We start from the raw sequence: 16,756 nt of genomic DNA, 5'->3' as shown, positions 1-16,756 counted from the left end.
ATCCAGCCAATATAGAATCCCCACTCTCCCTAATTCAGATAAGCAGAATGTACAAATTCCTATTCAGAGTGATAAGGATGTTTATCTTATCACTAAGCCAATGATTCTCAGTGCCTTTGTCACCACCTGCTCTTGCTCATCCACCTCTTCATTTCTGCCACTCACTTGCTGGACAAGATGGAAAGTACAATGGGGAAGAAAAGGAATAAGTCTTGGGGCCTTTTTCAGGGGGCTCCTACTGGGAGGGGGCTTCACAGGGGACCAACCCCTTCTAGCCTTGTTGCTGGTCCTAAACTTGCACATGCCCAGGGGGGCTTCTTTAGGAGGGGAACAGCAGTCCCCATGCTGTATCCTAAGCAGCTTTTGAACTTCCTTTTAGTCTCAAAATCAGTTTGCAGTGTGGATTTCAATAGAAACTACAGCAGAAAGCACAGTTCTCTGGACTGTGGCTTGCAAATATTTTTGCCTGGGTTTCTGGCAGCAGTCGGTGGGCCATCAGTGTAATGAAAATCATATGTTCCCCCACCAACACCAGACAAGGAATGGGATGTGGTGTTTCTATTGCAGCCATAGGAGGCCAGCATTGATCTAACCACAATAAAAAGATGACAGCTTCTTTTTTTTTACAGCTAGACAAACACATGCAGCCTAATCTATCAGGGTTAAACTGTGGCTGAAACCACCTAACAACATACTTTATTGAAATTTGCAAAACTAGCTCCCCGATTCATTTCAGCTGCATTATGACAGAAAGATTTATGCCGACATTCAAAAGAAGGAAAATATTTGCCAAACTGGATCTCCATCCATCAGTTTATTCTGCTACTTGTGAAAGCTGCTGCCATAATAAACATTTTTCAAAATTGTGAGGGAGAATGAGAATGTGAGCCACAGAGCCATGCAGAGAGAGAAAAGAAACCCAGGAACACCACTTAATCTACATGAAAGATGGGAGGCTTTTATTATTCTTCTTCTTTTAGCTACTCCTGGAATATGAAAGCAATGAATCCACAGCATGACAGAAACACACTCCAAAAGGGATGCAGAGAAAACACCAGGGAATGGAAAACACAGAATTATGAATATTAACATGGGAGCAGAGGGCATTTGGAAGCTGTTGGCAAAATAGGACAGTGGTACATCCTTTCCACCTCTCTGTGGCTGTACAACTTCCCCAAAAAAAGAGTCCTTCCTTGGTCTACCTCAGTGAAGCTTTCATGAAATCCAGGTCTTCCAGCTGCCGATCTACTGAATAGGCTGAGTTATTAGTGCCTTGGTAACATCTCAGCTCATGAGAAGCTTTCAGTAACTGCAGCTGAGAACACAGGCTTATTCATTGGTGCCCACTAGATTCAGCATGACCCCAGTGGGTTGGAAGATCTTCACTAGCTTTGAGCTTGTTTCTGCTGGTTTGGACCCATAAAATCCAAGCCACCTTGGAAAAGGGATACCTAAAAGTGTGCATGGATCCGCCTGTTTGCTGAGTTCATAGAATCATAGAATAGAAGAGTTGGATGGGGCCATGAAGGCCATTGAGTCCAACTCCCTGCTGTTGCAGGACACCAATTCACACCATCCCACTCAGATGGCTGTCCAGTTTCTTTTTGAATGTCTCCAGTGTGGGAGAGCCCACCACCTCTCTGGGCAGTTTGTTCCACTGTTGTATTGCTCTGACAGTGAGGAAGCTTTTCCTGATGTCCAGCCTGAAACTGGGTTGTCATAACTTGAACTGATTATTCCATGTCCTACACTCTGGAATTAGCAAGAAGAGATCTTGACCTTCCTCTTTGTGACAGACTTTGAGGTACTTATAGAGGAATAGCATGTCCCCCCTCAGTCTTCTCTTCTCAAGGCTGAACATGCCCAGTTCTCTCAGTCTCTCCTCATCTAAGTTCATCTATGTCCTTCTCTGAGTCTCTCATCTCCAGAAAAAAGTTACATTTCAAAGCCTCCCTTGCTATTGTGAGGCCACTTGACATAAATGTGTGTTATTCATCAAAACTTTTACTGGGATTCAATCCATAATGCATAACACCCAAACTCCACTTAATGCTGCTGCTCATCCCATTGCATTTTATATTGCAAAAGGTGGTCTTAATTCTCTGTCAGTGTGTCTACTCAGAAGCAGGGATAGTCAAATGAAATTGAGTTTCTATGGCTCTGGCCTCTATATGCTGCAGAAGACCAGTTTTCCCCACACTGCTTTCCTCCAAGGATACCATTCCTCATAAGCAATTCAGGGTTCACTCTTAAAAGACAAGTTGCCTGCTATAGGGCACTGGAGATCCTCAGCTTCTTTTCATCAAGGACACTTAGACCCTCAAAGGAAATTTTCCACAGTTTTACCTGAGTTCCAATTAGTGTAGTTCCTACCACTCACCGACTTCCCTTTACCGTAACAAAAATGGTTACTTACATACTGGCTTTTTCCAGTGTGGCTTACAATAAAGAATGACTCATAACACTTTTTAAAAGCCTGTTAAATAATCTGTACCATATCTCAGATGCCCTTGTTCATCAAAATGTATAATTGAATATGGGCTATCAAATTCACTTCTATGCAATCTGCTTTTTTCCCCCAGGCTTAGGTCCTAATTCATCCTGCTGAAATGAAATACCAGTGTGGCAAACAAATTACCTCCTTCTCAAGGGCTGGGAATATCTGCCCCCTAAAGAGCAGGGTCTTGCATGGATTGAACTGAAGCATGGCTTCATGAAGCCATAAATAACTTATTTAGAGGACTTGTTGATCATCATTCTGCCACAGGACACCCACAGTGAGTCTTAGATCAGTCCAACGTGCATAACTATGTATATTTACATAAAATTTGTTGGAGCATGGTTTCACTAAACCACATGGCAACAAGTAATCCCACAGTTTCCTCTCTGATGGGTCCAGCACTAAATCTAACCAAATAACAGAACTCATATTTTGGATACCTAGGCTCAAGTCCCTGTTTTTCCTCTGTGGAATTACTGTGTGGTCTTAAGAAAAAACCAAACTGGGTAAGGGAAAGGCAAAACCTCAAAATGATGCTCAGCAATAAGATGCTTTGTTGTGGGATATGGTACACCCAGCACATTTCAACATTGTGCAAGACCTTCTTGAGTCTGAAGATGGTGTATTGGCAGAGCACAGACCACAATACATTCTCCACTCCTGAGTATCAGGTTGAAATTTTGCCAGCACTTTCCCCCTTTTGTTTCTTGCTTGGGGTCAATTAGTGCTGTATCCTTTTTCTCCTCCAACCTGAGCCAAGTGAAGATGCCTTCCTCTCTGTTCCGTATCTTTAAAATAGAAATGGCAGTGACCGGGGTTGTTGTGAGGATAAATGCAACAAGATCTGCAAAGAGCTATACTAACGAGATGAAAAATAGGTATGCTGTAGTAATTCTTGGAAGACCACTCTTTTCCAGCTCGGGCAAGATAAGCAGCAACAAGGGGAAATGTGCATGGCATTCTCCTCATGTGGCCTGGTGTCTTTCTTTACAGAGGATGGTCATGCAGTTGATGCTGAGCTCTGTCGGACGGGCCATCAGGTCTAAGTCAATGAACCACAGGGTGGGAAGCAGAGGACTTGGAGGGGCCCATCAACATTGTGAGCAGGCCCCACATCAGCCTTCTCCACTAGGGAAGGCTTCTGCACCCTTATATTTCCATTTCAATACGAGTTCTTTCTAAGTTTGCCCCTTGACATATACATTTGCATATGTAATTTGGGGTCCTCTTTTTTGGTCCTACATGAGTGGCCACCCAAACCTCTTTAAGGGAGGGTAATCAGGCATCCAGCTGGGCATCTGTCAAGTAGCATTGCCAGGAGATCTCTTCCTCTTCCCAGGCCTTTTAATCTTTGCATGTTTCATTGCACTGAATTTGCTGTGTGTTGTTTTTCTCTGCTCAGCTTCTGATTTTCTTGTTTAATTATATATATTCATATAGTTTATAGTTTATCTTCATTGCTGGATGCTGTATTGTTTTGCTAATTTATTGTTCTTTGTTGTAAGCCATCACAAGCTGTCAAAGTGGTGGATAAAATTGCTTCCCCTTGTAAATCGCCATGCAAATGTTTCCAGGGAAGGGTGGCCTATGCATTCTTAAAAGAAATTCAATCAATGCAATACAAGCTAACTTAAGGTCCAATCTTAGGGTTTTTCTTTTTCTTTTTTCTGTTTCAACAGGTACAGGATTGCACCATTAGCTACTTTGTTTGGTTCAGTAGCTACAGCCATAGTTCAAACCAGTTTTTCTGTTTGTTTCTTTGTTTGTTTTGCTGGGTGGAGGGAGCATGGAAACATTGGTCTGGATCCTGAAACCTTCATGACAGAAAACTTTCCATCCTCCTCCTCCCTCTGCAGTCATCTCCCTCTCACTGCCTTTCTGGAGGACCAAGGACTCTTTGGAACAAGGTAGGGTGGGCCATGGATGCTGTTGGGGGAAGGAGAGGATGAGCAGGAGGATAAAGGGATGAGAAATTTGCTTCTCTACACTTCATTAAAAGCTAAGCTTATTTTCGGATCCAAGCCTGATTTGGGGAGGTTCCCCTCACCCTGCTGCAGCTTCCACACATTCTACCAGGGAGGCTTTCCTGGGAACACAGAAGGCTGTTGGAGGAAGAGTAATTCCATAAGCTTCCCTACGGGGCTGTAAGGGTCTCAGGTTGGACTTCCCAGGTCCTTGCAACCAGCAGAGAAAGAACTGCACCAGTTGCTCACAGATGCAGTGGAGGGATGTGAGTCTTTCCAACTTCCTTTCCTCCCTTTTCAAAATGCCTTTGCTAGAGCAGTAAAAAAGTCCAGAGCAAAAATACTGGCTGGCAGGATGGAAGGGCAAAGAGCACATCTTCCCACTGGAGAAGATGAGCATAAACCTGCAAGTTAGCAGGTTTATGAACACAGCAATAGGACTGTGCCATAATTACCTTATGTTTGGGTGCAGGCCATAAGAGGTATGGGGATTTTTATTATTATTTAAGAACAACACTGTTTCCATTGAACCATAGACCCATTTTCCATGCTATAAACTTTATTCACTTCCACAAGAGGCTTGCCACACAAGATGAGGAGGAACAACCCTACTACCCTAGAAACATAAGCTAAAGATCTCTTGGACGGATGTAGCGAATAGCATGGTTCTCTGGATCCCAGCATACAATTTGTATAATTGCAAACACTTTCTTCCCTACAATAAACCACATGGGATTTCAAGGAACAAGGGAAAATATTCAGTTTGCAAACCTGATGCAAACAGCCCCAGTAAGTGAAGAGTGGTGGGCATATTTGTAGAGGCCGCTGCGAAAATTGCCCAAATGGGCTCCTAGCTCTTGCAGCAGAAAGACTTCCTTGCACAAAATCTCGCCGTGAAATATCACGCTGCGTAGCACTTATTAGCCATGTTTGTAGTGTGGTAACAATGTTTGCATATTAGGAATGCTTCTGACCTTTTTTGCTACTTCAGAGGGGAGAGAGGATGCGCTATTTACCTATGTCAGCATGGCTTTTCCTGCAAGGCAGAGTGTCTTGAGAAAGAACTGTGGAAAGTAATGTGGTTACTTGTTTCTTCAATAGTTGTTTGTTTCATATTAGACTTTTCTGGAGAATCAGAGCTAGAGCTACTACAAACTGGAGCAACTATAAACAACTATAAACATTTCCTTGCAGCAGCACCTCACACATACAATCATACACTTTCCCAGCAAATAATGGAAGGACCCTAGGGATTCCTGCTACACTTTCCAAGCAGAGCACAAAGTAGCCATAAAATGATTCTACTATTTGGGTGCAGCTACATCAGTGTGGCCTAGTGGTTAAGAGCGTTGGACTGGAGCTCAGGAGATCTGGGTTCCAGTCCCCACTCAGCCATGGGGTGACTTTGGGTCAGTTACTGGCTTTCAGCCCATCCTACCTCACAGGATTGTTGTTGTAAGGATAGATAAACCATGTGAGCTGCCTTGGTATTCTTGCAAGAGGAAGAAAGGTGGGATATAAATGCCATGTGATGACAACGACGACGATGACAGCGACAATAATATAATAACAGTCATGTGGATCCCTAACATCGCACTGCAGTATTCTAGAGCCAGGCTTGTGGCTGCCATCCAGAAGGAAGCATTTTGTAGCAAATGGTCCCAGTCCAAGAGGAGAGAAAGTATGAATCTTGGAGTAGTTGGAGGGCTGCAGAAGTGAGCCTTACAGTGTACATACCACAGTACGGGGTAGGATGAGAACAGCTCCCTCTTGTAGCCTGTTCTGCAAGCATTATGAGAATTCTCTCCTCCTTTCTCCATTGAATCACTCCTAACTGCAAACAGATCATCCCAGTTGTGCTCCAGCAGAGGATCTGCAAGGTACTTCCACTTGCATGGAAGAGAATTCTCACATTTTTGATGATCGCTTCTTGCAGCTGCTGTTTTCCCACATGTCATCAAATGTTGTTCCAGAGAGTTTTCTAAAAGCACACTTCTGAGGATGGCAGAATTGCAGTGGGAAGGAGAAAATAGAAATTATCTGTTCACAAGCAACACCATTTGCACTTCATAAGATCTGAGCTTATGAAGGATTATCCTATGTGAGTTTGCAAACAAAGTGGACTTTATAAAGGAATGCCTTTTCTTTACAGGTTAATAATAGCAGGCCCATTTTTAGGTGGATTCAGTCAGCAGTTGCATGGTGCACAGTTACAAAAGCACAAGTTACATGAATACACTGGAAAAAAGTCATTTTCTTAAGCACAGAAGGGTCAGTTGTTTCAGGAGTATCGCCTTTTCTATGGCCAATTGTTCTACCAGAAGCAAGGAAGCAACTAGAGGGGAAATGGCTAGAATTAAATCTCCCAGCTAGATTTTCAGTACATTAAACTGAGCCGGCAGCAAGCCACCAGATTTTCAGTGAATGAAAAATCACAGCATTAGGCTCTATGTGCTTGTACAATTGCGCACCAAAAAGTAAGGAAAGAAAGTACTTAAAGGGATGTGAAAAGGTAGAAAGAATGGTGGGAGAAGTACAGTTAGGGCACCTCTTTTACATTCAGATGCGGCTTTATGGATATAATGCAGACTGCTAGTTAAGAGTGCAACCTCTGCCCATTCAGAAGCGCCTTCTCAATGTGCTTTTTAGCTATTATCGTATTGTAACGTTGTTAACAAATTATCAAAATAAGGAACAGTATTCAGCAGGGCTACAATAAGGTCTTTACTCCTCACCAGTGTGATTCCTTTTGAACTTTTCTAAAAAAGAGTTTGACTATCACAAATGTCCCACTGACCTTTTCAGCAAAGTCAAGCCTCCAATAGCTACTGGATTGTCAGCCGCACAAAATGAATGCTTTATGAGCTGCAGGGCAATATTAGCATTACAATGAGGGATTGTTTGGAACAGGCTGTATTACTGTTGCTCAGGAGATAAAAGAAAGTCTCTCAAGGGTAAATTTTCTGGAAAAGAAAGGAGGATCCACAGGGGTTATATTAAATCTTTCTTAAAGTGTTGACTCTTGGAAAAAGTGCTTCGTTGCCCAAGTGACCTTCCCTGCTTTTTAATTGCTTTTAATGGAGTGAGGAGGTTGCCTGGAAATAAGAATCCTGGCTGTGTTAATGATTTCTCCCCTGATTTCAATTCAATTCAGAATTAGCACCTTTTCTAAAATGCAGGATTTTGCCCACCGGTTCCTTATTTGAGGGGATAATTGTGTGTGCGCGCAACACATTCAGGCTTGAAGTGGCAGTCATTAACTATTGTCTCTATTTCCCATGCAGAACCGAGAACAAAGATAGACCTGTGTGTAAGCCTTCTGCTCAAATCTATATTTTGCAGATAAAAGCAAATGACATGCAGGCTCCAATGCTGGAAACCTCTGACAAAGAATGCTCTCAAGCCCCAGAATGGTTTTAACACTCAGCCACGAAAAGGGGTCTGGAATTCAAATGACTTCCACCCATTCATTTCATACGCACACCTTATTTTATCACTACTTTACAAGGAGGCTGCACCTAGCCGAAAGACCCACTCAGCCAAACCCACCAGAGATCAGCGACACCCTTCTGGTGGTACCCCAGGAAACAGGCAGGCTGCTCTGTATGAGCCTGAGCAAAACATTTCACAAATGGAGAAGCCCAGCTGAAATGCTTCAGCCAAACCTCCCCATCCCAGAGCCTTCCAGATGCATCAGAGTGCAAGTCCCATCACTGCAGCCATGGTAGTCCATGGGGAGCACCAGGTTGCACAAGACTGATCAGGTCTTATGTGCTGACTGAATGTGCATGGATGACAGGTGAGAAGCAGGAGAACTTGCCTCGCTGCATCTTCCATATACTCGGCAGAAGCTCTGAGAGGCTTCCATACATTCATCTCCACCTCCAGAGGCTGCTCCACCTGCCCAGGAATCCTGATCAGCTGGTGCCCCCATCCCATGGAAGCCTCAGGCGGGCACAGCCGTACCCATGGGAGGCTGTGATGTTTCTGCTCACATCTGCACCGAAGGCATGGGGCAAAGTGGCACCATGCCCCCTGCTGCCACAGTACTGGGCATGCTACCAGAAGCCGCGCATTCAGTGTGGCATGACACATGTGAACCGTTCCCTAGGAATCTGATAGCTGGAAAGAGCCAGTGGGCATGGTAGTGTTTGCACTGAGGATGGCAGGCAGAATCCATCCAGACACCTCCTTAGCACATTTAACCCAAGGAAGTCTTATTTTCATACCTCCTGCTGGATGGGCAAGGTCTAGGCTGTGGCCAGTTAACGCAATCCTGCTAGGATTTCTGGGCATTCAGAAGATATATCAGGAGAGCTAAAAAATGTGGGGTGGGAGGGGGGCTCTGGGTAGATGTAGGATGACCGCAAGCAGCTCCTTCCTCAACCAAGCTCACATGGTGACAGCAAAGAGTAAACTCGCCAGGCCCCACTGTTAAGAGATCAAGGTTCAAGACCTCAGGCACAGAGGTCCACCTCCAGCAGTTCTGGTGTGGCCCATTTAATGAGCAAACATTTTCTTAATACTTCGCCACTATTCCTGGCAAATTGACTGTGCCTGCAGCAGCAGGCTCAGACTTTGTCATTGTACAGAAAACTTAATGCATGAACAGCTGCCTAGAGCTTTTTGGCTCCTGGAGAGTATCGAAATAAATAAATAAAATGGAGATGGGCTATACATACCCATGGAAACTCCCCTCAGCATCCCCACATTCATCCAAGATCCTCATGCATTTAGACTGGAAGGGCATTCATCTGAATGCACTTCCAACACTCTCCACTGCTGGGAACACCAATAAAACAGGATTCCCAAACAAAATCAGTGTGGAAAGCATGTAGCTTTGCTCAGTGAAACATGTTTACAGTGCTATTTCAAATCTTTTCACTTAGTGTGCAGTTCTCTAATGCAACCAGGAGCATGGAAATGTTGGAAGTGGAGCTTCCATGCATGCCTACCTTTTCCCAATGCTCTATCCATATTCGTATTGCAGGCAAATGTCTCTATTTGTGAGCAATAAAATGTAGGAAGGGTGCAATCCTGTGCATGTTTAGACAGAAAAAGTACTAAAGTCTCCAACATTCCCCAGGCAAAATGGTGGGAACTGTGGGGGTTAATCCCGTCTAAACCCACATAGGACTGAGTGCACCTTGAAGCATTTCAAAACACGTCTATATAAACCAGCTTTTCTCAGACTAGTGCCCTCCAGATCAGTTGGTCTGCAGCTTCCATCACTCTCAACCAACATTGCCAAACCACGGAATCATTAAGCCTAAAAGTTATTTTTGCCATCTGGACAACAGACGTTTTGAAAACTCAAACTCAGAATGTTCATTTGCCAGGGACTGCTTGCCACTTCATGTTCCAGAGAACAATGAACATGTGTCCTTCAGAGAATCTTCCACAAAACTGTTAAAAGCCTCTCACCTAAACAGTTAAAAGAGTCGCAGATTCCTTCTTGACAATGTGAAGACAATTGTTCTTGTACTGACATTTTCATGGGCAAAACTCAGATTGTGTTCAGGGGAATTCTTTGAACATCACTAATAGCTTTGATAAATTTATGGAGCAGTAAAGGGAAAACTAGCAAAGTGAAAGATGAGAACTCTCTTTTCTTGGCCTGTTTTAGAGACTCATCCTGCCTTCCTTTTCCTGCTGTCCTCATCAATGTTTTTGCAAAGAAACACGTATTACATGTTATAAACATATAAGTTTATATAACTTCCATAAACACAGAAACCTCATTCATCTCTCCTAAATACGATCTCCCAGAAGCAACAGATGGGTATTAATACAAGGACATTTGTCTCTGTTTTCTTTTAAACAATGGCTCTTTACTCAGACTCTATGACTACAAACTGTGATTAGAAACAAAATATTCTATATCTATATACATTTAGATCAGCTTACCTCTTTGGGAAAAGTGCAACAAAATATAACTCACAAACACAAAATTGCAATTTGTCTAACTTTGGTTACATGTTCCTAATCCACTGAAATTCCTATTTTGTTAGGCTCTGATTGTGTCAGAAGGTTCTGCTAGGATGGCCAAGTGTCCATTTTACAAAGGGCAATGATTTATTTGAAGGACCACCTCTTTTTGAAGAGGTCTTCCATCTGAAGGGCTCTTCTGTCCAGTTCTGCTTTAAAAGATAAAGAACCATTCAGGACTGCTGTCCATCAACAGTTATCACCTGAAGAACACACTGAGCTGGCAGACATGCCGGTCATCTGGTCAACCCTCCACATTCCTGTGAGATGTACTGCATTTCCATTTCAATTATACTGATTATTTCTAAATTTGCACCATGCATATAAATAACCATGTGCAAACCACTGTCCTCTTTATTTGGTGATGCATTTCCACATGTTTGGCAAGTCTATCCAGTTCTACCTTTAAAAGCAGTCTAAAATGATCTTCAATAAATAAATGTTATCCCTTTCTTTTTTTGAATCAGAGCACTGCTTACACAAGTTACCGTCTGGAGTCTCTCCACGTGTCAGCAAAGTGCCAGATCAAACCTCCACTTTTCACAGAGGTGATTTATACTGCCCTTTTATCTGATTCTCCACGCCTTCAAAAGCTGACATGCAGAAGGTTCTATTCACACAGGAAAGGGTAATCCTGTGCCAAACCTGCTGATCCCAATTTTGGGAGCGGGGAGCGTTCACTCTGACAGCCTACCTGGGGTGAGAATGAGTACAAGGCTCTTGCTAGGCTGCATTCCTCCAAATAACCCTTTATTAAAATTTGATGAATCTCATCTATCACGGTGTCTCTGGACATTCCTAGTATACAGTTAACACCACAGAGGCAAAGATCTGCTTAAATATGTAAGGAACACGTTTTCCTTTCCCCTTTACTGTTTGTATGCAGATTAGTGCAAAATGGATAGAGAATCTTAATTCTGAAATCATAGAATTTAGCAACAGTATATATTGGCAACAGTGTCTTTTTCCATATCTTTCCCCAGTCTAGAGTCCCCTGGAGGTGACAGATTTTCTTGCCTGCATAAAGCAGGATGCGTACGCTACATAAGACCAGACAACCTGTGCTTGTACAGGAACTGTGGATCCAGCTTTGAAAGGGGACCCAACAGGCCACTTCATTACTAGTATTTTAGAGCTCAATCTTATGCATGTTGGCTCAGAAGAGTATATTTTCTGAGTCCAGGATTGTAGGTTCAAGTACAGATCTAAACCCCTTTTGCTTCCTGGTGCATTGCTTTATCATGTTCTGCAACAGGATTTACCTCTTTTACTGCTAGGGCTCCTTCCATTATGTACAGCCTGACCCTATGCAGGTTTACACAGGAGAAAGTCCCAGTGCTTTCAATGGCACTTGCTCCCAGCTACGTGCATCCTTAGCTTTATTTGCTTCAATACCATCACATGTTTTGTCTTGATTTAACTGAAAGGTGATGTAGTGAAACCAGGTTTTCTATATTTGATTTTACCAATGAATAAACAAAATAAGCATGAGCATCTATGTTTCCCCTGTTTTTTTCCTATCAATACATAATTTCTAAAAAGTCAGTTGGAATAATAGTTTCAGGGCCCCATGCTATGGCTGGTGAACACTGGCTGGAGACCACAGGAAAAGTTGGAGCCCTGATGCCGGTCTGGGTCAAAGCAGGGATTCTGTCTCCAGAGGACCCTTGCAGAGAGCTGCAGCTCTGAAGATGGAAGGGTGACTTCTGGAAGGGGGTGTTCTGCGGGCACGGGGAGGAGTGAGGAACCCCCCTCCTGTAAAGAATGCCGGCAATGCCACAACATCTCTCCCTTACAAGCTGCAAGCTGGCACAGAAGGTGTCAACCAGCCTTCCCCAAATTTGTGTCTTCCAGACATGTTCAAATTGCAACACCCAGAATTCCCAGTCAATGGCCTGCTGAATGGGAATTCTGGGAGTTGTGGTCCAAATGCCTCTGAAGGTCACCAGGTTGGGAAAGGCTGGCAGAGAGAGAGTTAAAATTGCCTTTGCAGCCTGGGGGATGTGCAGAGGCCAACCTTGTCTCCACACTCAGTTGGACCCCTGCAACCTTCCACTCTTGGAGAGTTGTGGGCAGGCTCCTGGAATGGAATCCCAAAAAAAGCAATAATGAAGCAAGCAAGACATGCTATCAGCCACATGGGTGACAGCACAGCAAACAGCCTTGGAAACAGGAGGAAAAGCTGAAATGACTGACTGACAGAAAAGCTTGCTCCATTGATTTCTCTGGTGTTTCTTTCCATCGATTCGCATTGCTTTTCCCCACCTTTTTCTTTGCAAGCTCCATGACTCATGCAGCCATCCCACTTAACAAGTGCTTTGGCTTGGCTGCTGTATGGGCTGCTACATGCATTTGGCAGTTCCTGCTTTTAAAACTTGCCCAAATTTTGTAATCACAGCTCATTCCTTACATGCCCTGGAAAATATATGTGCAGAAAGGCATTCAAATGGAAAGCATATTCCCCAGCCTTATGCTTTATTCTCACTAAGACCCAAACACCGCCAACAGAGTCAAGACCCTCTTACGTGAATAGGCAATGGAGCCCTAGAGTGGATCGCAGGATTGTCAGTCTCCTGGCACCCAGCCAGCCTTCTGAGAGCTTCTAAAGAGGAAATGCTTCTATGGCTAACATGCAGCCAAACGCCAATTACAGGGAAACACTGATTGCTTTATAAGTGGTTGGGTGGCAAAAATCAACAGCAGTGTTTGGAGTCTCTATTCGGTATCTAAAGCACACATGAATACAGGCTCCAAAAGATCAAGACCTCATGTAGATGATCAGGGACGTATGCGTAAGGATAACACTGTCTTCCAATACAGGACTTGATACACCATTTAGAGATGCATGCTCAGTTCTACCAGCATGCTAGCCCTTAACAGGCACTTGTTCAGATCACGTGGAAGCCAAAAAGGAGGAAACCAAAATGAGACCAGTGGTTCTTGACCTCAACTGTGAGTGGCTTACTGGGTCAATATCTATGAAAATCCTCTTTGGGGTATGAAAACAGGATGGATTTTTCCAGTTTGACCCTGCAGATCTTATTCTATTATGCTGCTTGCATCAAACTGATCTGTAGCGAATCAAGTCAATATGTGTATGTCTTTAAAAGGGGCAATTTGGAGGCAGGGGAGCTTGAAATTTGTAGTGATGGTGGTGTCATATATATACATAGGCAACCTTCTGCAAATACACATGTTCACAAGTCCACCTGCCTGCCACTGAGGCAAACCCTCCCTGTCACATCCTTCTCAGTGTCATCTTACATGACTTCCTGTAGCTCAGGAAAGCCATATTCTGCACTTGTCAAAACACTGGTCCATTTCCAACCCCTTCATTCCAGAAGTGCCAAAGCAGAAATTGAACATTCACGATCCTTTGCATGAAGAGACACTTGCTCTTCATGTCACTTCAGCTATGGATAGCCTTTCATGCAAGAGAAACAGTATGCAAACCACATGTACATGGCCACATGTGCCCTGCACACATCGTATTTTTATTATAGAAGTTATTATAGGCAGTTAACAGTCATTTCAAATCCTGCATATGGGTTTAAAACCCTCAAAGGCTTCCAAGAACAATAGACCACCCAAACGGACCCAGGAAGAAAACGAGGAAGGAAATTTGGGAGGAGGGGAGTCAATGAGAGATTAGTTTTGAAACTTGGATCTCAACAGCAAAAGCGGCAGCCAAATGTGGAGAAAAAATCCTCAGAACACAGGAGAGAAGACAGCAAAAGGGAACTTCCAGATAAGTAAGGAGAATGTATTTAAGCGTGGACTCTTTTTTGGCTCCTGGCCTTTCAGGTTCTCCATTAGCAGGGCAGTTAATGCTAAATGAGGACATGCAGTGAAAGGGGGACTGACTATAACATGTACATCATTGGGAAGCTGCTGCCAATTAGGGCTTTCCAGCGTACAGGCATGCAGAGGAATCCACAGGCAGGCACACAACAGTGTCTGCGCCATTTGCAAGTGTTTTCCAACATGGGTGCGCTAGCCATACAGGCAGTTCCCTGCTATAGGGTCCCTGCTAGCCCCCTGAAAAATGGCTATGGGTAACTTCTGAAGACATCCACATTAATATAGCTAGGTAAAGTAAATGCCCTTACTGAATACATCCAGACTAAAAGCACATTTAAACTTCTGAAAGTCATTGAATACAGCACATTTTAACCTAAATAATCAAGAATGTTTAATAAACTTTGGTAAGATCAGATCCAACATAAGCATGAACATTCGCTTTGCAAGCAAGAACAGTTAGGATGATGAAGCCATAATTTTATTTATTGCTTAGTTATGCGTATGAAAGGAAAGAAGATGATGTTCTACAATAACATTTGCCTAGGAATGTTTATCTGCTTTCTTACCATTGAATGTTAAGAACACCCTGGCCTGAGGCTGGGAAGATCCTTTTACACTGCAGGAGCAAACAAACACCCCAATCAACACTCGGAAACTTAGCAATGTCATTATCTTCAGATGTGAAACTTAATATCCAAGAAATGAAACCTAAACAAAATAAAGAAAGAGAGGTCATTGTAGATTTTCTTCTTTAAATTCTGCATTTTGCAAGATGCATACGTCAACAGTGCAGCACTGTACCAGTCAATGGCATTGTAAAACTCATTGGAAGGAATGGGTTGTACCCTTATGTTATGAAAGGATGAAAAATCTGGCATGGCGAGTAGTAAAAGAGGCAGATGCATGTGCAGTGTCAATTGGGTAATGCCTGCTGTAAGGATTAGTCTCAGCTCTTTTTTTTCTGTAAAGATGAGTCCCACCTGCTGGAAAAATAATTATGTTAAATGTCAAGGCAGAGCAAAGCAAGGGCGAGAGATAAGGTTTCATGAATGAAAACGTCTTGATATTTTTAGATCTCTGTCTTTACTGTACTCTTCTTGAAAATATAAAAGGGGCTGCTCTGCTTGAAGTGTCTGCAGTGATCACTTTGGGCTTTAGTCCTGGATAAAATGGGAATGGAAAAATGTCTTAAGGCCACTCTGGGAAGCCAGAGGAGCAAAGGACACAAAGAGCTTCCCATTCCAACAGCACGACCTCTTTTCCTTGGCATAGGGCACCCAAGAAGACTGGGAAAAGGGCAATGTTTGCCATGTCATCTTTCAAGGATCAAAATCCTCCGCTGCGGATGCCTGGTCCGAAGTCCCCAAAGTGCTCCCTACTATGAAGCCAGTGGATGCATCTCTGAGATTAGCAGGGATGGATTTCACTTCTTATATGCCATGCTCATCATGCGATTCAGAGAGGTTGGCCTTGACGCTGAACTAAGTGGGCAAGGATAATCAGTGGTACATACAAGGGCAGGTCAATGGAATTGATCCTTACTAAGTGCACTTCTGCAAAGACAGATAAACATACATAAAGTTAGGAATGTTACTTGGGCAATGTGTGTTAAATGCCCGATGGCTCCATTAATTCACATTTGCCAAGACCTCCTGGTGGTCATTGATTGCCCAATATGCAAAATCCCCTGTTGGTGAAGAGCGTGCAAAAACCTCCACACACCCTTTGGATGCCGCCACTTTTCATTTTCTCTCTGCCTTCATGTGAATGGGCTGAATTTCTGGTTTTCACTTGCTAGCCAACACCATAACCCAAATATACACAAGCACATACTGCCTTAACAATGATATAACCATCCTTCTTAACAAGGCCAAACTCTGAGAATTCTGCATTCCTAAGGCATTTTAGATGAATGTATCACACGAAAAAAGGGAGAGAGCTAGAACGTTGATATTAAACATTTCTTCTAATTACTCAATAGAAGTTTTTTTACACATTAAAAAATACAGATCCCCCACTTGTATCCAATAATTAAATGACCAAATACTATGCATGATGTGTTAGAGGTATACATTTACAAACATTTATTCTTTTAGTAGTGGGTTTTAAAAGCGCTACGAGCTGTAAGCCAAGCAGCAGTGACCTGAAGTCATACGAATGCAGATTAGTCTGGATATCAAGAAATAATTTTCAACCCAAGCTCAACAGAATGGATGCCATTTTAAATTATTCCTGTTGGCAACTATCTCAACTTGATAAGCTTATTCACATGAACCAATTCACCCCATAAACCTCCCTGTGATTGTCTGACAATCACAGGGAGCAATTAAATCAGTCTCTACATGGCTCCTGTATAACACACACCAGCCCTAATCTCTAGGGAATATGTTTTTGCAATTGATTATATCAGATGGCCTCTTTGGTAAACTCTAAAGTGCTATAATTGAGGCTTTGGAGAGGGCAAATTGATTAACACTATTATATAAACACTGAGCTCCACAGA

General features: G+C 43.1%; 1 protein-coding gene across 1 annotated transcript in view; it reads right to left on the bottom strand.

Moving 5' to 3' along the window:
- The window catches only part of SEMA3C (semaphorin 3C), a 171,383-nt gene that overhangs the window by 147,340 nt on the left and 7,287 nt on the right, over positions 1 to 16,756 (bottom strand). The window contains exon 2 of the mRNA XM_044423394.1: positions 14,820 to 14,961. Within this exon, the coding sequence (XP_044279329.1) occupies positions 14,820 to 14,922 (103 nt within the window). The 5' untranslated portion in view covers positions 14,923 to 14,961. The remainder of the gene's footprint in view (positions 1 to 14,819; positions 14,962 to 16,756) is intronic.

This window comes from Varanus komodoensis, unplaced genomic scaffold (genome assembly GCF_004798865.1).
Source record: "Varanus komodoensis strain SLA01 unplaced genomic scaffold, ASM479886v1 scaffold13_3, whole genome shotgun sequence".
Taxonomy (NCBI): Eukaryota; Metazoa; Chordata; class Lepidosauria; order Squamata; family Varanidae; genus Varanus; species Varanus komodoensis.
The sequence above is the reverse complement of the archived record's forward strand: the minus strand, read 5'-3'. Positions and strand labels throughout refer to the sequence as shown.